This window comes from Streptopelia decaocto, assembly GCF_964273445.1.
Source record: "Streptopelia decaocto genome assembly, chromosome: 7".
Taxonomy (NCBI): domain Eukaryota; kingdom Metazoa; phylum Chordata; class Aves; order Columbiformes; family Columbidae; genus Streptopelia; species Streptopelia decaocto.
In genome coordinates, this window is record NC_138661.1 from 54,782,471 (window position 1) to 54,806,017 (window position 23,547).

Genomic DNA, 23,547 nt, shown 5'->3' on the forward strand with positions numbered 1-23,547 from the left:
AGACACTGGGGGTGGGAGAGCCTGGACCAGTATGTTTGCAGCATTGTTATAATATATGGAGATAGGAGTGTCTGAAACTTCTCATTTACAAAATAATACTGTAAATACAGGCTCTGACAAAATATAAGATGAAAAGTTTTTCAAGAGTCTGTTCTGTTACAGAGGTTGCAGTAGAAGCAGTGTTGTGAAGACTCAACTGAGAATCCCATTTTAATGATTTCCTGAGAAATCTGCTAATTGATACCATTGAGATTTAATTTGTAGAAACAACTGCTGCTGCTAATGCCCCACATTCAGCATTCTGAATATCTGCATTTTAAAAAGTCTGTTCCATTTAGTATCTCATAGGTCAGTTAATACTTAGGTTTTCATTCTTGAATTTATGAATCTTGATTGTAAAAGTTGTATAATTATATATGAATACTGCATATATGGTTATGATGTTATAATAAATATGGTTATACGTTAGTTATTGTGTGGAGAAGAGGACAGGATATTTCTTTGAAGAGCTGGAATTACCTGTACTTCCAGCCCCAGGGAACAGTTGGGAACTCAAGGAACAGAAGAGAACCTCTCAGTTGTAGAGGATTAGGGAGGAAGGAAAATCCCTGTAGTGCATATATGACTTTAGTTGCTGGAATTTGGTTAATCTAAGGGAAAGTCCTGTGAAAAGCCGGTGACCTGAGCTGTGTGTATTGCAATGCCGCTTGCATACTGGAGGACGTACAATTTCTTGCTAGTCAAGTCCCTCATATGGTGGCTTTAAGCGGTAGTTGGTTTCTGAGTTCTAATGGTAATTTTCCTGTAGTAAAAAGAGAACGCTCATGAACCCTTTTTTTAATTCCTTAATGGCAACTGCGTAGAGTTCCTTTTGTTGTGGGCATTTGACATTTTGCAACCCTGTACATACCCTTCCCTTGGCTCCTTGCATGTACTCTTCCTTATTGCTCCTGTGTTGTCACTCTTGGGTGTTTACTCAGCTGTTCCCACTGCAAGACAGCATAACACAAAGAGCAGAGAAAATTTAAAATCTCCAGATGCCTCGAAAATGTTGTGAGAAGAATTTGTGGAACACTTGGTTTATGAACTATACGTGATGCTTGGATACTTTTATCAAGTATAGGAAATCTTGAGCAATCTAGAATACAGCTGTCATTGATGAGAATATATGCAGACAATCTATGTTAAGTGAAAACTGGTCAAAGTACATTTTAAATGAACCGTGAAATTTCAGTGGGTGAATTGCGGTTAGCAGATCGAGAGAAGTGATTTTCAAACTCTGCCCTCCCTGATGAGGCCCCGCCTGGAGTCCTGTGTTCAGGTCTGAGGCCCCCATCATAAGAAATACATGGACCTGTTGGAGTGGGTCCAGAGGAGGCCACGAAGATGATCAGAGGGATGGAACACCTCTCCTGTGAGGTCCGTCTGAGAGACTTGGAGTTGATGAGCCCAGAGAAAAGAAGGCTTGAGAGACAGCTTATACCAGTCTTTCAGGCCTTAAAGTTGGCCACCAAGAAAGATGAGGAGCGTCTCTTTATCAGGGAGTGTAGTGACAGGATGAGGTAGTGGTTTTAAACTGAAAGAGGGTAGATTTAGATTAGATATAAGGAAGGAATTATTCACTAAGAGGGTCGTGAGGCACTGGAACAGGCTGCCCCGAGAAGTTGTGGATGCCCCCATCCCTGGAAGTGTTCAGGGCCAGGCTGGATGGGGCTTTGAGCAACCTGGTCTAGAGGAAGGGTGTCCCAGCCCGTGGCAGGGGGGTTGGAACTAGATATCTTTAAGGTCCCTTCCAACACAAGCTATTCCATGATTCTGTGCTAATTAGATTGGAGTGATATTATTTCCTACATGTGCATCCCATTATTTTGAGTGAATGCAATTTTAATAGAATCCAGATGAAAAGAAATTAAATGTGTGACCTCTAGCTTATGAAAACTGTGGTCCACTGATTGTGGAGCTGCACTGGTGCTGGAGCCATGTAATGCTGTAATTATCTTATGGTTTGAGGTAATTTGTGATTTACAATAACTTTTTAATAATTACGCAAGGTGACAATAGAGATCATAAGTAGTTCTGATATTTTAAGTGCTCTCTTTACCTTTTCTACCAAATACATTGGTGTATCAATTCCACAAGCGTGTGATGAGGTCAGATTGGGTAAGTTAATGCAACTTAAAGGATAGCCCTTGAAAAAGTTTGGCAATTCCCTTTATTTGTTGATTGTCTTATTAATGATTTTGTGGAATCTTTAAGTGTTTCTTTTTCTCTTCTGTTGGTAAGCAGTTAAAAAGCTGGCATGTTGCATATGTTTTCAATACGTACCACATGGCACTAGATGAAGGTTCCCTGCTTCCAAAAATAGTTGGTGTTACATGTCATGTGTATGGATTTTTTTTTTTCCTCAAGAATCTGCTCTCAACTGTAGCCAGAAATATCTTTAAAATGGGACCATGGTCCTTATACTTGTGGTTTTGTGGGTAGGATAAGACCATTTAAGAAAAACGGTACACCTGTCTTTTTTTCTTCATTCATATAAACTTCCAGGGAATAGTGTTAAGAAACATAACAGGATTCTTGGTCCTACTGTCAAGGTTATTTCCTTTCGTTTCCTCTAATGACTCTTCAATATCAAATGCAGAGAGTTGGCGTCACCATTGGCAGCAAAGTACCTGTGTGATCTCTTCTGTTGCAGCTAGATATTAATCATAGAGTCATTTTGGTTGGAAGAGACCCTCAAGATCATAGAGTCCAACTATAACCTAACACTGACACTAAATCATGTCCCTAAGATCCTCATCTACACATCTTTTAAACACCTCCAGGGATGGTGACTCCACCACTTCCCTGGGCAGCCTGTTCCAATGTCTGACAACCCTTTTAGTGAAGAATTTTCCCTTATATCCAATCTAAACCTCCCCTGGTGCAACCTGAGGCTGTTTTCTCTCATCCTATCACTTGCCACTTGGGAGAAGAGACCACCCCCTCCATGCTCCAACCTCCTTTCAGGTAGTTACAAACAGTGATATGGTTTCCCCTCAGCCTCCTTTTCTCCAGGCTAAACAGCCCCAGTTCTGTCAGCCGCTCCTCATCAGACTTGTGCTCCAGGCCCCTCACCAGCTTTGTTGCCCTTCTCTGAACTCCCTCCAGCACTTCAATGTCTTTGTTGTAGTGAGGGACCCAAAACTGAACACAGAATTTGAGGTGTGGCTTAACCAGTGCCAAGTACAGGGGGGCAATCACTGCCCTAGTCCTGCTGGCCACACTGTTCCTAATACAAGCCAGGATGCTGTTGGCCTTTTTGGCCACCTGGGAACTCCAATGGCTCTTATTCAGCTGCTGTGGACCAGCATCCCCAGGTCCTTTACCGTCAGGCAGCTTTCCAGCCACTTTTCCCCCAGCATGTAGCACTGCCTGGGGTTGTTGTGACCCAAGTGCAGAACCTGGCACTTGGCCTTGTTGAACCTCATACAACTGGCCTCAGCCCAATGATCCAGCAGGTCCAAATCCTTCTGTAGAGCCTTTCTGCTCTCCAGATCAACAGTCCCACCCAACTTGGTGTCGTCTGCAAACTTGCTGAGGGCGCACTTCATCCCTTTGTCCAGATCATGAAGATATTAAACAGAACTGGCCCCAGTACTGAGCACTAGTGTAGTTCAGGTGGGTCCTGCTAGTGCAGATTTTGGGTTTCCTCAGTTGATGGCAAGTTCTCTAACACTATTACTGATAACAAGTAACAGTGAAATATTTTCAGTAAAATAGCCGTTAGAGAGTAAGTGCTCTTCAGTTTCCCTGTGGAAGTAGGAATGTGTGGTGGAATTTTTTGTTTGTTTGTTCTCCTTTCTTTTCTTATTTTTGTTGTCCTTCCCTGTAGGGCATGCTGACTAATCAGAAAAATTAGTATTGGAACTTCAGCATTGTTTATTTCCTTTAGATCATGTTACTTAAAACAAAAATATTTAGACCTTTGGGTTTCTGTCCCTAAAATACTATTTCATGGTAGAACTCTAGTGTTTTTTTTTTCCCATAGTAACTCTCAATTGTCATTTTCTGATATATCAACAAAATAGCTTTCATTTCTGTTTTCTGGTTCTCATGCTGACAAAATTTACATTCATATCAACAGAAATAGTTGAGAGTGCAAACAGGTATGTAGGACCAGACATTTCAAGGTGCCAAGAAGTTTGGGCTGGTTTTTCTTAATATCTTAAGAATACTGTGTCTTACTCGGCAACATGTTCACATCAGAAGAATGTAGAATATGCACATGGTATTTGCAGAATTTGTGAGCTGTCTGAGAATGGTTAAATTCAGAGGTATTAAAACTTATGGTGTATAACATGAAAGTCCCAGAATGTTAGATACGAAAGAAAGTGTGTGGCATAAAAGAAAAAATAATTAATTTATTTTTCTAGAGAGGTTCTTATTCAGAAACAGGGCGTTTTCCCTTCTTTTATTCTGATTTGACAGTAATTTGTGTTACAGTGTAGTTATGTCTTTCTAGTGTGCTTTGAGAGAAGTGAATATTGCCGCTCATCACTTCTGGAATCTAAACTGTTGTATTAGCTTCACTAGTGTTTAGATTTAGATTCTTAGATAGTTTTCACAGAACTGTAATAAGACAACAGTATGTGGTATCACAGAAGCATTCTGGGGGGCATGTTAGGCTGAACTCGATGTTTCAGTTCAGTTATATGTAAGTTGTACCTGGGTGAATTAACTTGGTAGCAACTAGGATATAAGTAATTGAGCAGAAAGATTTTGATTAAGTAGTATAGAAAAATTCATCTCAGAGTGAATTTAGTTTTGGAGACTTATATTTGGATATGCAAGTTTTCAGATGACATTGCTTCAGTTTTGAAGAACGGCACTGGCAATTTAATCTTGTGAAATAATTTTGATAAACTTGCTTTCTTGGTATTATTATGCATTAAGCTTGAACAGAATTGTGCCCTGTTTTACAGTGTTTCACCTCACAACTGTGAAAAAGTGTACCAGTGTAAAAAAGCAACCTTCTTCTTCCCATATCCATACACTTAGTACTTGAAGTGCAAAGAATAATTGATGTAGCCAAAATGTTGTTTTCAGAATAAAGGTGATTTTATGTTGGATGTAAATATTTTAAAGAACAAACTTCCATGCACTTAAAGAGATTTTCTGTAAATCTGTAAACAAACTTGGAAGGCAACAATGTGTCTTGTTTAGCTAGATTCAGAAATTTCATCTTGTTGTTCCCCCCAGGTTTGCTGGAATTCTTTGAGAAGGTCGGGGTAGTCCTTTCTGCTATTGAAAATGAATGGCTTTGCTTGTATGCACTGCAGTAGCACCCTGAAAGCTGCAAATGAGGTTAAGGCTCTGAGTTGGTAGGCACCCTTTCTCTCTTTTGAAAGTCTTGAATGTTAATAAAACGATGATTTTACAAAAATAAGATTACTCAACAAGGTCATACAAGAAATCTGCTTCAGAGCCAAAATCTGAATCCTCATCTCCCAAATCCCCATGTAGTAGTGCCAAAACCTCAAACTTTTTTTATCTGTTAATGATGTGGAAAACTTACTGTACTTCAGGTTTTACAAATTTAGCCACTTCTTTCTCTTTTCTTGTGGGAGAACCCCATTTCTCTGCAAAGAGACACTTCAAGTCCTGATCCAGTATCTGAAATACCTGAAATGTCATCACTCAATTCAAATTGTTTCAACTTTAAAATGCAAAACCCTCGAAGCAGAATCTCTCTGTGAGTCACTGATGACTTATTTGGCAAAAATCAGTCACTCTGTCATCTTATTATTTTCTGTGCTGCTTACAGATTTTTTTTTTTTTATGTATTGTAATTGCCATGTCTGTTAAGATACGTTTTAGGAATAAGCGTAATTTGTTGGTTGCTCTATTAGCATTAAACAAGTACTGGCAGCAAATGTTAATTGTAATGACTTGTGACCTTGATTCATTCCAATAGCTGACTGGGAGAAATTAAAATAGAGATTAATCTGAAATGAAGCTTCTATATGCTGAACATAACAAGTCCGCAGGAGGAAATAATACAGAGTTTGCCCAGAGTTTGTTCTCTAAGAGGAGACGTTTCCTATTTGGAAGTTTTGAATTCCTGTAATCATATAAAGACCCAGAGAAGGCGAATGTAGCAGTCACAGCGAACCAGCTTCCAAACAGCAGGTCTGGAGATTTTTTCCCTTTTGTTGGAGGTCACTGCTACAAGCTCCAGCTTTTTCACAAGCACGCAGAATTCATGTGGAAAAATGAGGGACTGAGTGAGTAGCTGTGCGGTCAAATTATGTTACTCTTTGTAACTACGTAGGAAACCAGGTTAGTTAATATATTTTACAGTTTTACAAATTAAAAGGCAAATTTAAGTACGTTTTATGAAGTTAAAAGTGAAGATTTTAATGTAGTGTTGCACAGTGTCCAAGAAGGTAGAAACAAATCTTAGCTTTGGTTTCAATTGCTGTAATGGAGAGGACGGCAAGATCCCAAGAGTTCTTGAGAAAACACTTGTGATGTTGATGTGTGGTGGTGGTTTAATTTTACAGAATAGTCAATATATAAAACAAGAATAAAACAAAGACACCAAAAAAAACCCTGAAACAACTGCATCTTCTTTTGCAAATAATTAAATTGCTAGATTATACATTAATATAAACATTTTTAAAACACTGTGCATTTTCTATAATTACTAAATTAAAATTCAGCTGGAGCACTGAAAGTCTGAAAAGGTATTGTGCTGCTTGTAATCCTCTTGATCAAATATATATGCTTATAATACTCATCATGTGGCACTTAGGTTTTTTTGCATTTTAAAAATTAGCATTGAATAAAACTGTTTTTATTGTAGTGCTGGTCTGAACTTCTCTGGAGTGTCTAGCTTTTAGTCTGGCTCTGCTAGCTCATGTGCTTTGGAGTACTCTATTTTTGATCTTGCTGCATCTGAAAGGGAAAAAACCCTCTAATTCTCTGAATAGTGAAGGACTATGTAATGCCTACATCTTCAAGAGATTACAAAATTTTCTGTAAGTGGAAGATGCACGTTTCTCAAAAGCAGCCTGTCATTGTATGTATTGTTAAATAATTACCCGAAGAACAAATATTATTTCATGTGAAGTTACTTCACCCTCGTAGCTGCCAAGTTTCAGTCACATGCTTGATAGAGACTGGCTCAACATTGGAAGGACTTAATGCAGGACCTGCAGAAGTTTTTGGAATTTCTTTCAATCTTTAACCCTGCCGGCTCTCCCCAGCCTCACCCCAAGCCTCGGCAGCAAGGTGAGCTCACTGACTGCCGGGTTTGGGTTCAGCATTGCCCTTGCTGCGCGCCGGCCGACCGGAGGGATCCAGCCGAGCGGTGAGACATGAGAACCAGGGTGCTCTCTGAGGAGAACTCGTGCTCTGCTCTGGCCGCGTTCCTGACAGTGGCAAATGGTAGTGGTTTGAGGTGAGAAAGTGAACCATGTCCTCCCAGCTCGCTCGCCAGATCGGGGAGATGGCAGAGAACTAGTCCTTGCATTACAAAGGTGAGAGGCCTTTTCATTCTTTCTCATGGTTGGTCCTCTAGCCAAAGTCTTATTTAAGGGCACATTTCTGTGATATTCAGCTGTGTGAGCTGTGCTGTGGAGCTGTATGGGCTGTGAAAGCCCTAATGATAAAGCAGCAGCCGTGCTGTTGTACTCTTGGAGGTGTTATCTGCACTGGCTTCATGTTGGTGAGAATGGGGTGCTCTGGTGGGGGTTTCAGTGCAGAGCTACAGGACAAGAGCCAGACAAAGCAGCTGTAATGCGCTGCTCAAGTGGTGCAGGAGGAATGCTGCTGATAGCTCCACTATATATAGTCATGTATGAAGAGCTGTCTTTTGGCTGGATTCTGCTGCACCCTTGTTCTCTGAACCCAAGTTAAGGAGTCTGGTTTAATCTGTTTTGGCTGTTGGTAATTTGTCTGTTATATTTGGCTGTTGACTTCCAGGCTTATTATGAAAGGTGGTAGTTGCTTTATCCTTCCAGTTACTTTGAAAAATAATAGCATGCTTCATGTGTTTAAGGAGGTTTTCATCTTTCCCAATGGGATCATGTGGTTTCACAGAGAGTCTAATTCAGAGCTGATTTTGAAGAAGATGCATGCTGTCCCCAGATGACTGCATGTTATCCAATAATGCATATTGATGTTTGCTGATAGAAATGAAACCTCTGAGCCACTTCATAGAAAACTAAAAAAGTAGTTTAAAAACCGTGTTTGCTAGCTAAAGCTATTTCTGAGATGGAAAGAGTGAAAATGTGTTTCTTTATACATTCCTTGTACTATTTTCTTTAGCTACTAGATCTTCTTATTGCCATCAGTTGTGTACTTCAGGCTTTTTCTGAACTGGCTATTTGGGCACTGTTGATGTGATTACTAAGTGACATTAAGAAAATGCAAATGTTTCTTCCATGGCTGGGTTGTTTTCAGTGCCACTCTTCTCCTAGCAGTCTGATTGTATTCTGGTTTAATATTCTAGTCTCAGATTTTCATGGATAGTGCAATTTGTTGATTCAGGAAATTAAACACAGGATGTGATTATATGAGAGTTTTCTTAAATTTGGTTTATGTTTGGTTCACATACTTAGACATTCAATACACTTAACAATTTACATTATTGGCATAAATAATGCTATTAACCCATTGTTATAGGTTATATTGTGACTTGACATGCTTTGATTACATAGTGATTGGTTTGGGGCTTGGGGAGGAGACACTGCATGACTGAAAATAATTGCCTTCTTTCTGCAGAATGAATTCATTGGTTTATGTTTAGCAATGAAAATTCTAGCATTACACCAAAAAAGTTAATTTTCAAAACAATTTGCTTGGGTTTCTCCACTAAGTAAAATAATGAGTATTAAAAGCAGAGAAGTTTTAGTGATTAAAATTGTTTATTACAGTGTTGAAATTTTTAATATCTTAATGTGGGTTTTGTTGCTGTTTGGTTGTATAAACTTGTCTAGCAGTGTTATGTATATTTTTGCATGTTTTCTGTTCTATGAATGCCAAAGAGAGTCATTTAAATTAATTGTACACCAGTATTTCTGTGATTGTTTGGAAGTGTCTTGGGAGCTTCTCTGCTTGTCTGACTTGGGGCTGCTGAGTATTTGTACATCTCCATAAAGACGAGTTGGCTCGTCGTTATTTCTTTGGGCAAGTTTGACTGAAGTCATCAAGAACTGATTTAGCTATAAATCCCCCTTTTTTTATGCTGAAGAGCTTTTTGTTGAACTGAAAATACATTTCTAGATAATCTGTAAACTCTGTACATAGTCTAAAAAGAGAATCTTCCATGTCTGTTTTCCAGTTCCAATCTGGAATTAGTTTAGACTATAAATCATTGTGGGTTTCTCACTACACAGTGGGGTCACTTGTATGATGGAAATGTTTGGGTAAATAACATTGTAGTAAATTTTTATCTGCTTTACAGCTTTGGCACCAGAACTATTTTATATGAGGTATGAGAGAGTGTGATTAATACACATTAGCTCATAATACTGTATTGATGAATGTGATTTTTTTTCTTTTAAGAAATACTAGCATTTGACAGTGCAAATAACCCCTTTCTGTAATCTTTGAAGTTTTATTCAATGGAAGTGGCAGTTATAAGGTGTTGGGGTTTTTTCCTAAGCGGTAGGGACCGTCCCTTTGGCAGTGCAGTGCCCTTGGGTGCCGTGCAGCCCTTGTGGCCACAGGGCCGGGCTGCCATGAAGCTCTGCCAGGGATGGTGAGGTTCTGCTGCCCCCTGGGCCTTCTGTTTTGACTGTGGAGTGGAAATTCAGCTCTGGGTTGGGATGGATTTGTGTGTGACTTACAGTAGCATTCAGTGAGATGATGCAAATGTCATGGCTTTTGTATGTGTCAGTATTTCAGTGCTGTAGATGCCGGGCTTCTTTAGAAAGGAAAGCAACCAGTAGGCGTGTAAATCAAAGCTCTGAAAAGTTGGTCTGATAAACTTTAATTTATACTTGTTGCTCTCAGCAAGATGATATTGAATTACTGGTCTTCTCTCAAGTAGAAGCTTGATGTAACGTGCCTTTCGAGAGTACTGTAGTCCATTTTGTGCTTAATATTTGATAGGAAAAAACATTTTAGAAAAAAATTGGAATTTTAGAAACAAATTGGGAGGTGATACATTGTATTTTATCCAACACAGTGAGTTGAATGAGATCAGGGAAGGAGGGACTCCTTCAAAACATCCAAGAATAACATAAACCAAAGGAAAGAACTTGGTAGCTGTAATTTTTTATTTTTGGCTCAAGCTCTGTATGAATAGAGTTTGAAGTGTTTCAGCATTAACCACAAGAGAGGCTGGAACAGTTTGTTGCTAATGAAGGAACTTCTATTAACATATATGCCAGTAAACAGGAACAGCCAACCCACAATAATAGGTATGCGCTGTGGGAATTGTGGTTTCTTCATATTAGATGGTACTTCAGTGAATATGATGATAATATCCTTGTTTATGCTTTAGGCTGGTGTCTGAAGGAGATGAGGTTTGTAGGATTATGGTCAGTACCCTGTCAGTGTTGTGAAGCAGTAGATGACACAGATGGGGCTAGACAGGGACTGAGACAGACCCAGGCATGGTTTGAATGGCCTTAACTATAGGACAGGCTTTAGGTAGAACGTGTGTCCTGTTAGATAAAAAGCACAGAACCACAGGAACTTAGGCTGTGTAAATTCTTTTATTTCATGGAATATTCTTAGTAGAATGTGAATGGACTTTGGATTTAATTATTTGGTGAATAAGTTAACGGTGTTAATGAAGGTTGAAGGAAGAAGCCAGGTTTTAATGCTGTTTTGAGATTTTCTTCCTAAATGATGTGGAGCTTTTATATTATTCTGTTAGCCAGATCTGTCCTGCAAAACTTTTTTGGTTGTTCTGGGTTTTGGTTGATTTTTGTTGTGCTTTGTGGTAGAAATAAGAACTATAACCAACATAAGGATTTTAGAGCAATTTGGTTTGGGTGAGACCTGAGGTTTCTAGTGCAGATTCCTGCTCAGAGGAAGGTCAGTGGTGAGGTCAGAGCAGGTTGCTCAGGTTTTCCCCCACTCTGGTGTTGAAAACCTTCAAGGATGGAGACCTCTCTGGGCAGCCTGTTCAGCACTATATCATCATAAATCTTTGTATTCCCAAGGTAGAAAAGCTTCTCCTACATGCAGTGTGAAGCTCTCATTTCAGTTGATGCCTGGTCTCTCTTGGCCTCCCATCATGCATGGCTGTGAAGAGCTTTCTTGCTCACCTGCACGCCGGAGGCTGCTGGGTGGTCACCCTGAGGGTCTCGTTTCCCCAGGCTGACCCAGGCTGGCTCCCGTAGCCTCTCCTCACAGAGCAGGTGCTCCTGACCATCTTGGTGCCCCTCCACTGAATTCCCTTTTGTTTCTTGATGTCTTTCCTGTATGAGGAGGTCCAAAATGGGATGCAGTATTCTAGACTGTAGCCCTGAGAGAACTTGATGGGGGTGGTTAGTAGATCCAGAGAGGTTCTCCTTCCCCTCTGTTCTGCCAAGGTGAGACCACACCTGGAATATTGTGTCCAGTTCTGGGCCCCTCAGTTCCAGAAGGACAGGGAACTGCTGGAAAGAGTCCAGTGCAGGGCAACAAAGATGATTAAGGGAGTGGAGCATCTCCCTTATGAGGAAAGGCTGAGGGAGCTGGGGCTCTTTAGCTTGGAGGAGACTGAGGGGTGACCTCATTAATGTTTATAAATATGTAAAGGGTGAGTGTCACGAGGATGGAGCCAGGCTCTTCTCAGTGACAACCAAGGATAGGACAAGGGGTAGTGGGTTCAAACTGGAACACAAGAGGTTCCACTTAAATTTGAGAAGAAACTTCTTCTCAGTGAGGGTGACAGACACTGGAACAGGCTGCCCAGGGGGGTTGTGGAGTCTCCTACGCTGGAGACATTCAAGACCCACCTGGACACGTTCCTGTGTAACCTCATCTAGGTGTTCCTGCTCCAGCAGGGTGATTGGACTAGATGATCTCTTGAGGTCCCTTCCAATCCCTAACATTCTGTAATTCTGTGATACCAGCTTTAACTCTTTCATTCTGTTCCAGACACTTGTGATTTTCTAAGAAAACAGTATTTGATTAGAACTTCATTCCCATGGTGTGGGTTGCAGATAGTGTTTTGATCTTATGGAAAGGGGAAAAGGGCAGTATGTTTCCATGTTGTCTGAGGGCACATGCAGCAGCCCAGCAAGGTTTCAGTCTCCAGGATTGTTCTCTGACAACCACTTTTTCATATTATGCATTAAATTCAATAATAATATATCAGAAGTGCATTTTCCTTAAGAAGTTTAAATCTGTCTTCAACTTTAAAAAGCCAATGAAGTAAATGTTTTGAGGTTGTATGTCTTACATGTCAGAGGAGTAGAGTTTTTGAAAACTGTTTTATTCAGGCTTTGTAGCTGTTATATTAAATTGTTTCAGCTTTCTATACTTTATGGCTTGCTACTAAGATGAAAGCTGGCTACTGGAAAACTTGTATTTGCTTTCATATTTAGAACAATGTGGATTGTTGTGCCGATTCTTGTCTAAGTCTTTTCATCAAAGTAAAATGTACTCAAATAGGACTGGTGAGGGTTTTCAGCCTCCACTGGTAAATTTAGATGCTGTGCATATTAATATTTTAACCAGTTTTGTTACGGCTTAAAAATGGACATATATAATATTTTTGTGTAAAGCTTTCCTCAAATACTTTTTCCAAAATAGCATGCTTATATGGGAATGCTTGCTGGACATCTTCCTCATTGTAGTCTTTAAATAGTGGCTGACGTTGGGATTTAAGGGTATGCTACATTTATCCAGGGAGTTTTAATCATATTACTTAGTGATATCACCACTTTCTTTTTAATTAGAGAATGAATTCATTAATTTAGTTTGTGTATCAGATGCAGAAGAAATAGATAATACGACGTGTCACTCTCTACATGTTGTTTTCTTGTGGCAGGATTGGTTTATATCAGCATTTCATGTGTAACTATTCTGCAACACTGCTACTGTAATATGGTTACAATAGACCTATGTAGTTTTCTTTTGTGTGAAGGGCTATGGAGCAAATATGTTTTACGCATAGGAGAGAATCGAGTAGTGAAAAAAGTTGCTGCTTTCCTGTGGTGTCAATGATGTCCAGTGAAAAAACAAACAAACCCAAACCAAAACAACAAACACCTCCATGCTTTCCAAAATCTTTGATTTAAAAAATATACTTGCTTTCTACATGAGCATCTGTCTTTGGAGTTTCTGCATCTAATTGGACTGTTGGGACCATTTGTCCCAATCACTTAATCCTATAGGAGCTAGAGTTTATTTGTATCATTGCAGAAATATCTGTGCTAGCATTGAAAATTAGAGAGGTGTGTATAGATATACACCAGATATACATACATATAGGTGTATACTTGTAGATAAGTATGCATACAGATATATGTGTGTATATATATCACGACTACGTGTGTTTAATTATAGGACCTAATATTTTCATTTCAAGCTTTCAAGTTCTAGCATAGATATTCATGTGGTATCTGTAAGGAATGTACAATCGATTGAGTCTGCTGTTCACATTGTCATGTTAGTGACATTTTCTTGTCACTGAAAGTCAAGTTTGTTTTTGTTAGATAGCGAAGTTCCAAGTTAATTCTGATGTAATTGTATAGGTTAAGATGCTAATTTAACTGTATACAGGAGTGAAATTTTGACCTTAGCAAGGTCTTCTGGACACTAATTACAGTGGAGCAAGGATTTTACAATTACTCTAAGGAGACATTTTACTACCAAACAATGTCAACCTATTTACTTCTCCTCCCTTTTGGAGGCGGAGGGGGAATCTTAGGGCCACATCAGGAAAGCACGGATGATTAAGGGAGTGGAGCATCTCCCTTATGAAGAAAGACTGAGGGAGCTGGCTCTTTTTAGTTTGGAGAAGAGGAGACTAAGGGGGGACCTTATTAATTTTAAACTGTGGGTAACGTTCGGGATCTTGAAAAGATGGGGTTTTGTGTGCGTCCAGCTTGTAGTGGGCACTATTGCTTTTGTAATACAATTAATTGGTATTGTTCCTAATTCTTCCAAATTACATCTATGTTACACTGCATTTTGTTCCAATAATATTATTTGCAGAACTGTGATGGCACTGATTTTGTTGGACTATGCTATGATACTCTTTCTAACCAATTCTAAAAGCTAATATCTGAAAAATGCTCAGAAGGTAATGCTGATGCTATTTTGAAGCTATTGATGTATTTCAAAAATACATTATGAAATAAAGCAAACTGTTCCTGGCTATTTGCCTGGCTAGATACAAGCACATTCTCCTGTTTGGAGCGACAACTCACTGTCTGAACAGCAGTTCTTCACTGCGTGAGTTCTTGTGTCGACTGCACCCACACCACTAACTCCCATAGAAGTGTGGGTGCTCCCCCGTAACTATCTCCACCATTTGGGGAGTTCTACAGAAAGATGTTAATGCTTATCTAGTCTTGCACGTAAGCGTAAAGGAGTCTAGATGGAAGATAAATGCTGTAGAAACGGCCCGGAATAATTTATTGAACACTCTGTCCAATGACACCATGAATTTTTCTTGCAACTTATAAATTTCTTGTTAATGTGATGTAGACTCAATCAGTAGTTAATTCGCACATTTGAAGGTTCATCTGCCTGGGCATTTAAATTTCTCTAGAAGCAATCTATAGACTTGCTTGACTTCAAATGGAAAGTCATCAGCATCAGTCATGTCCAGAAGTTAATTATTAAAATTTGGCTTTGGCTTGAATACAAAATGAATTAAAAGGGGAAAAAAATGAAAATAGATGAAGTAAGTTTAATTATGAGTTCTGCAAAAGGATCCATGCAGGCAGAAGTGCCTGCCTGTGTCCGTTATACTGTAGGATTGGAGACTGGATTGTAATTGTGTGGTTTTCCTGTGTTTAAGTCAGTTAAATTTCATCACACTATAGGTTAGGCTAGTGCAAACAAGTGATAGGCAATGTTAAATTTGCAGACTTGCTTAATCAATACCTGAGAAATGTTTTAGGCTGCAATCTGATGGCGAGCAGTAAGGTGCTGTCAAAGGCTGTAGGTGTCTGTCTGTCTGCACCTTCACCCACCCACCCACTAGGATCATAAGCAACATCCAATGCGTGAAGTTCTCAGGTTCCAGCCACCAGCCCTGAACCCAGGGCCAACTTTGAAGCTACGTGAGATGCTCAAGCAGCACCCTCTCACATGGGGGCTAGTGGTAGCCAGGTGTATTAAAATTGCCGACATCTCGAAGGTCTTGAATCTTTCTCAACCGCTGTAGTCCATTGGTCTTAAGACAATGGGTGACTATTGATTCTTACGTTTGTAAATATTGGGTCCATGTGCTGTGAACTGGTAGAATTTTTGTTGCTGTATGTAGTTTCAAAGACCCAGTGTTTGAATTGTGATTCTGTTAGGAAAAGTCTGAGTCTTAAATATTACAAATCAACACAAGCCTTGGAAAAAAGTGTTCTATAACTTTGGAATTCAGAATTACTTTTAGTAGTCTGTAGTGTAATTTATTAATAATAAAGATGGTAGTGGTAGATGATAATGAATGGAATTTTTGTGTGGGTTCTTCATGTTTTCATACTTGCTTTGGTTCCATGGTTCTCTTGATTAGCAATTATACAAAATCAGAATAATACAAAACTCTTAAAAGGCGACTGTTAGGAAAAATGCTGTAATTTATCATACAGAAAATCCGTAACATTACTGGAAAAGTCATCTTGGCATTTCAGATGTGTGGCATTGTACTAATAAAAGTTCCACTGTGTTCAGAATTCACATGATGAAGCATCATAAGCATTTCCCACTTTTGTTGGGTGTATTAAGCCATATATAAAGAATAAAGGAGGCATGAAAGTGGAGCGGCGTATTGTGACCTTTTATTAAGGCTCGTTTATTGTGCCTGTTATATGAGGTAGTTTTCTGGACAACAGAAGTGCATTCAGCAGTTGCTGTTTGGAAGAAATACAGGTAATCACTGCCCAAAGGCTTGGTGAGCTGGTCTGTCTGGAAAACAGCTGTGCCATGTCTGCTCTTGGTCTGTGCTTGGAAAGGAAGGATAACTTAACACTGCAACAAGTGACTAGATGACTCTCACTGTTATCATAGTTGTGTAAACATATATTACCATTAAGCAAATCTTTAGAGGACATAAAAAAAAAAACAACAAACCATTGTGATCTAAATCTAAAAATCGAATGTTGCAATTTTTTTTTTGCTCTGATCAAAATAAGGAACTACTAATATTATTGGAATACATCAGTTTGAATACTGGGAAAGCTTCAAAGGGATTGTAAGAATTACATCACATTTGCAGAGAAAGTAGGAGAGAGCAGCAGAGAGTGACAGAGCAGAATAATTTAGGTTGGAAGGAACTTCTGGACCCCACCAGATCCAGCCCCTCCTGTTCAGAGCCAGGACAGCTTCAAAGCTGGAACCATCTCAAAAAGTTTGATTCGGTTGCTCAGGGCCTCATCCAGCCACATTTCGGATGTTTTCAAGGATGAAGATTCCACAGCCTTGCTAGGCAACCTCTGCCAATGTCTGACTGCTCTCATTGTGGGCAAAAATCTCCCTGCTATGTAATTCCTTGTTGCAAGGCATTAGCCATCTGTTGTATTGGTTGTTTTGAACAGTATTGCTTATTCTTAATGAGTCCTATGAGGCAAAACATTTAAACTCTCACTTTTCAAATTCAAATAAACTACTGTGTTCTGTAAAACTAATTGTTAGTGGCAGTGGTTTCCTTTCTTCCCAGTCAAGTACTAAGTATTGAAGCTGCAGATTTGCATAAAGTTTTAGGTTTGTGTCTTTTACTTGTCTGTGAAATTACCATCTGCATTTTATGTGCTAACAGAACTCTTTCTCTGCTCTTACTATTCGAAGTGCAAAACTTCTCCTAAAATGCAATTGCTCAGATATTTAGGAAGTGTGTACTTTCCAGCTGAAATTTTTATTATTAGCAAGTAATACTTAGTCTTTTAGTAATGGACTTGCTCTTTCATTACAACAAGAGGACTAATTAATCTTCTGACGACCTGGTGAATTTATTTCATGGGAAAGGATAAAACATTTGTAAAAGTGCTAGTATAGTATAATGACTAACTTAATTTCCTAAATAACCCTAGAACACTTCTGGAATAGAGTCCTTTTTCTTAGTCTTAATCGTCGAGTGAGTTATTAATGACTAAAAGCCTGCAGATGAGAACTTGCTGACAGTTCTTCTGCCTCTGGAGAATAAAGCTGACAATGTGCTTTCAATTTTAAAGCTAACTATGTATTTGCATTTTGCTAGTAGTTCTAGCCTAAGTATCAAAGGTTAAAACAGATTGCTTCATTCCTGATTTGAAAGAAAAGACTTTTAGCTTCAAACTATTTGAACTGTGTGACAAAATGCAGTTTAATTGTTACTGTTATAATTTCCTTATTATTTTCTTTGACATCTGCAAGTTCCTAGTCCTTTCTTTGGACGTATACTCAATCTTGGAATATAAACACACAAAAAAAGTGCTTCTTCAGGAAACAATACTCCTCAGTCCTTTTGTGAGAAAAGGATCATGGTTGCTTTGTAGATGTTATCACTGCAGGCTTACTGGAAATACATTCTCCTGATTTCTGATTTTGTGGGAAAGCTGAAACTACCAAAGTACTTATTTCATTAATTCCCCTCTGGAGCAGAGGCCAGTTCTCACCAGGCTGAGCAGTGAATGCTGTTGCTGGGGCCCTGGGCTGGTTGATGGCCTAATATGTTGTTCACAGTTTTGTAATAGGAGTGGCTGAAAAAAGTCCTTTTAGTGTAACACAAGTTGTCGCAGCTTTCAGCTTACCACTGAAAGTGCTCGTTGTGTTGGTCCCTTGTGTATGACTTTCTGTAGCAAGGCATATTGGAAAGGGGTGAAAAGTTTATAACACAGAAAACATCCTCTGCTGTTCACGGTCCAAGTGGGACTTAGCAGTTTATGGTTTTGGTTGTGTGGGTTTTTTTTGCTTGCATGTGTAGTGGCTTTGTTTGTTTGTCTGCTTGTTTTTCCCTTTCCTCCTGCTGGTATGTTTTTGTTTATGGGGTTTTTTAAATTTGTTTTGTTTTGGGGTTTGTGTGCGGTGTGTGTTTGTTTTAATCAAGACATGTCCTGAGCTATTTACATTTGAATGTTATGGGTAACGAGCTGTTAGATTTTTTAGCTGTTCTTTACAGAAAGGCTGTTACCTCTTTGGTATTTCATTACTTCGAAACTCTGAAATATTTCTTTATGCCTTATTCTGTTTCTGGGGAAAAATCCTGCTATGTGCTGGGCAATTGAGTTAAATCTGGAAGACCTGAAATAGCTGGGCATTATGGGAGGAAAACCCCCAAATCTTCTTTAAAACAGCAAAAAAAAGGAAGTGTTCATTTTTGGCTCTTTGAGTTATGATTTATTTAATGGCCTTTTTTGTTTGTTTTCCTGAATATACCCACAGTGTGTTAACATTTTGCTACATTTGATGGGAGTTCTAGTTTTGGATGAGGTTTACCTAAATATTAACTAAACCCATAAATATTAACTAAATATTAACTAAACCCATTAAAATTCCATAAAAAACCATAAATAAGTGAGCTCTTGGTTCATTACTCTCTCTCATTCTAAGGCTTCCTAACAGCATCTTAGACAAGACCTGCAATAAGATCTTCATTTTCTTGTTTCTTTAAGATTTATGATTTTTATATATTGCTTCTTTGGACAGGGCTACAGAATAAGGGGCTTACTAGATATGAGACTCTTTAGAAATTGTCTTGTGTTTTCTATACAATTAATTCAAATTATCTGCTTCGAGGAGGAGGGAAGACTAATAGTTTATCTTGAAATAACCTTTCTTCACGCCATATTTTTGCATTGTATGAGTACAGTTACACATAAAATAGTCTTTAATAGTCTTTAATGGATATCAGTATTTCACAGAGGGTAGCAAAACATCTACATAGTACTTTGAGGGGAATGTTGATAGAAAAATCCCAATTTTAATTCAACTCAGATTAAATACTAAATTATGTTGGTTTAGATAGGCTATGTAACTGAACAGCTAAGGTTATATATGATGCTCTGCATGGAGGTGTAAAGAAAAATCATTGTAGAAATACCATACGAGAGGAAAAAAAAGCACATGCAACAAATGACTTCACAAAATCTCTTTCTGTGATCTCATTAAATATTACAAATTGTGTAAAACATTCTCCAGCAACATTTTAAAGGATTGTATTGGTTCTGTTCTATGAATCTTATGGAAATACAAATCAGTACTTTATGTTGTGTAATTTCTATGTTTTGTTTAAATAATCTGATAAGAGATGTAAATAATCATAAATCCAAGTCCATCTCCCTAACTAAGCATTGCAACTAGTTTACTTTTAAAACATTAACCTGTTTAATAATTAAATGGTACATTGTGCCATTGGCAAAGTCAACAAGAATTCAGGGAGAAGCTGAAAACATTTATTGCTTGAGAAGTACATAGGAAATATGTTTCATTTCTGGAGTAGCAGCAGTGAATGATCAATATAAACAGTTCTGCCTTTTAGAGATAATAGATATATTTTTCTGAGATTAGCAATATTAATTTATTTTTTCTTTTTTTTCCCTTTTTTTTTTCTCCTTTCAGCCATAATCAGCAGACCACATCATTTAGACATCCTGTGACAGGACAGGTTTCTCCAGAAAATATTGAATTTATTTTGCGAGAAGAGTAAGTAGTTTTATACCCATGTCAAGAGATCTAAACCAGTAACATGTTTACCTACAGTAGTTTAGTAGTTTGACAGTTTTTCTGCTGTTGTAGCAAAAATGTCATAGAGATGGTTTATGCTTAAAAATTTACTTCTCATTGTGATATTATGGTTTTGATTCTAGCACTGTTCTGTATTAGGCCTTGAGAGAAAAATCTTTAGAAGGTCTTTAAAAATAAACAAACCCCAAAATAAACAAAAGGCAATATAAATAGGATACTTAAATAATAATGCTTTAGCCCTATATAAATATAAAATATACAGGACATAAATGTAAAATGTCTTTAAAGCAAACTGGAAGATTTTTACTGAAGTTGAAATACACAGAATATTATAGTTTCCATTGTAATTCCTTGGTTTTCTTATGTTTTAGATTGTCTGTGTTCCCTGTCTTGGGCTGGTATTTATTAAAAAAGTTTTGATTAGGCATTCTTCAGTTTATCCTAGAGAAGGAGAATCATAGATATTAGTTTCCATCATATTTTTTTCCTAATTGTCTGATTTTAAAAAAAAGAAAAGAAAAGAAGAAATGCATATGTTCAAACTGGTCTATCGGGGCATGTCTTTGGTTTGGATCACTCCCTGTTTCACTGTAGGGTTTAACTGGTCCTGTTGTCATTGCTGCATGTTTGGTTGCTCCTGGAATCCCCACTGCCATGGGATGACTGGGTATCTTCCCTAGGCAGAGTCTAGGGGAAAGTTCTACATCACTTCCAAAACCACTTCAGAGGAGAAGAATGGGACATCACCAGATAGCTTTTCCTTTTCCAGCCTACTCTTCCAACACTGTTTGTGCAGCCTCAAGCCCTTCATGCATCACAGAGGCTGGACACCATGCTGTGGTGGCTGGTATGGCTACCACCATTCTGAACACTGTGTCAAATTATGTGACATTGAATTTGCTTTACAGTTCATTTAAAGCAGTATAGCATTAAGAAGAATGAAGCCCACAAAAGGGCCGTGCAAGACTCCCAGGAGACTGAGGCTTTTCTGGCCATGTCTTCTGTTGTGGACATGGAGAGGAAAGGAGAAGTAGAGCATGACTGAACAGCCCTCTGCTCAGAGTTTCTGGTACAGCCCTGAGAAGTGCTTCTTATGGTTTAAACAACAAACCAACCAAAGAAAACAACAATAGCAATAAAGACCCCCCAATATAACCGAATAGCTGCTCTCCCCCAAGCCCAAAGCACATCCAAGGGCCAATCCCTGTGAGAAGGCCTCTGCTGAGAACCAGCATGAAGTAGAAGGTCGAACGTATTTTGCAGTGTGTGGGAGAGACCTTGTGATTGGGTACAAAGCCTGTTGGATGGCAACAAAGCTGGAAGTCACCTCAGGCTACGTGGTATGTGGTGGCTTGCTGCTCAGGAAGGTCTTGGCTCAATCCAAGTGTGTGAACAAGCTGCTCCAAGTCATTTAGCGAGAACAGGTGTCTTGCAATGGAGAAAATCTCAAAGACAGTATAGACAATAGCCACTGTGCATCTGTGTTCCAACTTTCATCTGTTAATTGATTTTTTAATTTCATCTGTTGTAAAGGTTTGATCAAATTATATATAAAGAAAATTTGCACATGTGTAAGGGAAAATAGGTGTTTGGCCAGAACTCCCTGGAGTGCCTCCCTCGGTTAGTCACACTACCCTGGACGATTTCTGGTCTTTTAATTGTAGTAGCAGGTAAAATATTAAGAGCAGAACTGAAAGAACAACTTGCTGGTGGCACATAGTTTTAGTGATCTTTTGTGTATGTTAGAAACTCTTTTGGAAGAGAAATGAGGGTGTTTATTTGGAGGGCAATCAGATGAACCACCATAACTTGTCATCTCTAGACTTCTGTTTGTAGAACTGAGATAGATGGTATCAAAAGCAGGGAGAAAGATTTTACAACGTAGTAGAATTAATAGAGATAGGTGGTTTTTATTGTAAAAGAAGGGAGAATGGCTGGAGGAATACAGAGAGGAGTATATGTTTGTAGTGACTACTCAGGAAACAGCCTTTGCGAGCTTTATTATTGACCTGAAGTACATACAGAGTGTTTTTAAAAATCAGGTGGTTTTAATATATTGGTTCAAATTACTTTAAAGAACTAATTTTCAGGTGTGTGGGATATTCTGGTTTCCTTAGTTCTGCACTGCTTCTGTATGACAGTGGAGGTCTTACCTGGGTGGTATTCATCACAGTCATACCTGAGTTCTTGTCAGATGACACTTGACATACGTGGGTGTCTCTGCTGAAACCAAAGGAGATGTGAGCACCTCCCTGTCTGTAGGCCTAGGAATTGTAATGGGGCTATGTAGTGGTTTCAGTTCTTCTCCCTCAGCATCAGGGATTTGTATGGAGTTGGTGGTGTTTGGAATCAGTGTTGTAGATTTTATCTGTTTGTAGATTGTACCTGGTGATGAAATGACTCGCAAACAGGATGCAGTCAGAAAGACACTCTCTGGATTTGCATGGTCTGTGGAAACTTTCCATCATGGGATCCTTTTGACCAACAGTATTTTTTTGATAGCTGAAGGATCCTGTCTGGAATAGTAGCACTCCTAAGGGTTTAATAAATGGCAATTTGTTCTTTATTGCAGTTGTGATGTGATTTATTACTTATGGGTTGATTTTAATTTAAGATTAGGGCCAAAGCCAGGAGTTGTCACCAGATGTTAACTGGGAGCTGGTGGGGAGAAGTAAGCACAAACTGGTTCAGGCTACAACAAATCTATCTATTAAAAGGACACATTTAATATCAGAAAAGTAATTTACGGTAATCTAGAAATGATGAATGTACAGACTGCTCTGGCCATTTCTCATCCAGGAAGCAATGTTCTGGCAAGGAGATTTGAAAAGAAGTTTTGGAAAATGATGTCAATAAATCCTGGCTTGATTATGAGTCAGTTATGAACCAGACACCCTGTCTCATTTGATCTGAGATCTGGATACTTTCTGTAGAAGGCTGAGACTGTATTTCACTGTCTTTTCCCAAAGCAGTTCCCCTTTTAAACAATATCACATCAATTTTGCTTTTGAAGCCAAAATCTGATTTCCTCAACTCCATTGTAACTGGAGGATAAAAACAGACTGGTGCCTGGAACCTGGAACTTTTAAATTATTATACATTACCTTATGATCCTTATGCTATTCCTTCTTCCTAAAGGTGTTCTTAGTCAGATATATTTTTTTTTGAGAAGCAGTGATAATTCCTTATTTCCTGAGACTTATTCCTTATTAGCTGAGACTACTGTCAAATCCCTGTGTCTCAATCTGTTTTCCCAGCTTAGAAGCTTTGGTCACTCAGTGTGTGGGACATGTGTTCTGTACCTGTCACTGGCCCTGCCTGAGTGTTTGCTTTTCAGCATGAGGCTTAGATTTGTCTTTTATCTGATGGAGTGATTATAGGTGAATGCAGTGTGTGAGTCCATTTTTTTTTTTTAAATAATAATGTAATTATACTTTTTCTTCTCTAATCCTTTCCTAATAATTCTTAACATACTTTGCTGCTGGTCATTCTGCTAAGATTAAAAAATATCCTTCTCTCAGATTGCCAGTGTTGTTTTGCGTGATAAAAGCTGCAGAGATATTTTTAATTTCTGCCTCCTTTGAATTAGTTGTCTGTTGTCGACACTGAATGCAGTTTGGCTTCTTATCCCATGGTTGCTCATATCTGAAGTTTATTTTTCTGTCTGTTCTTGTCAGCATTTCAGTTTTTGTCCAGATTAATTTTTGTCCTCTGTCACCTCACGGTTTTCAG

The 23,547-nt window shown here is 38.7% G+C and overlaps 1 protein-coding gene across 1 annotated transcript in view; it reads left to right on the top strand.

Moving 5' to 3' along the window:
* Positions 1–23,547, top strand: part of PLEKHA7 (pleckstrin homology domain containing A7) — a gene marked incomplete at its 5' end in the record, with an annotated part of 157,052 nt that overhangs the window by 72,376 nt on the left and 61,129 nt on the right. The window contains one exon of the mRNA XM_082059344.1: positions 19,690–19,773. Coding sequence (XP_081915470.1) covers positions 19,690–19,773 — 84 coding nt within the window. The remainder of the gene's footprint in view (positions 1–19,689; positions 19,774–23,547) is intronic.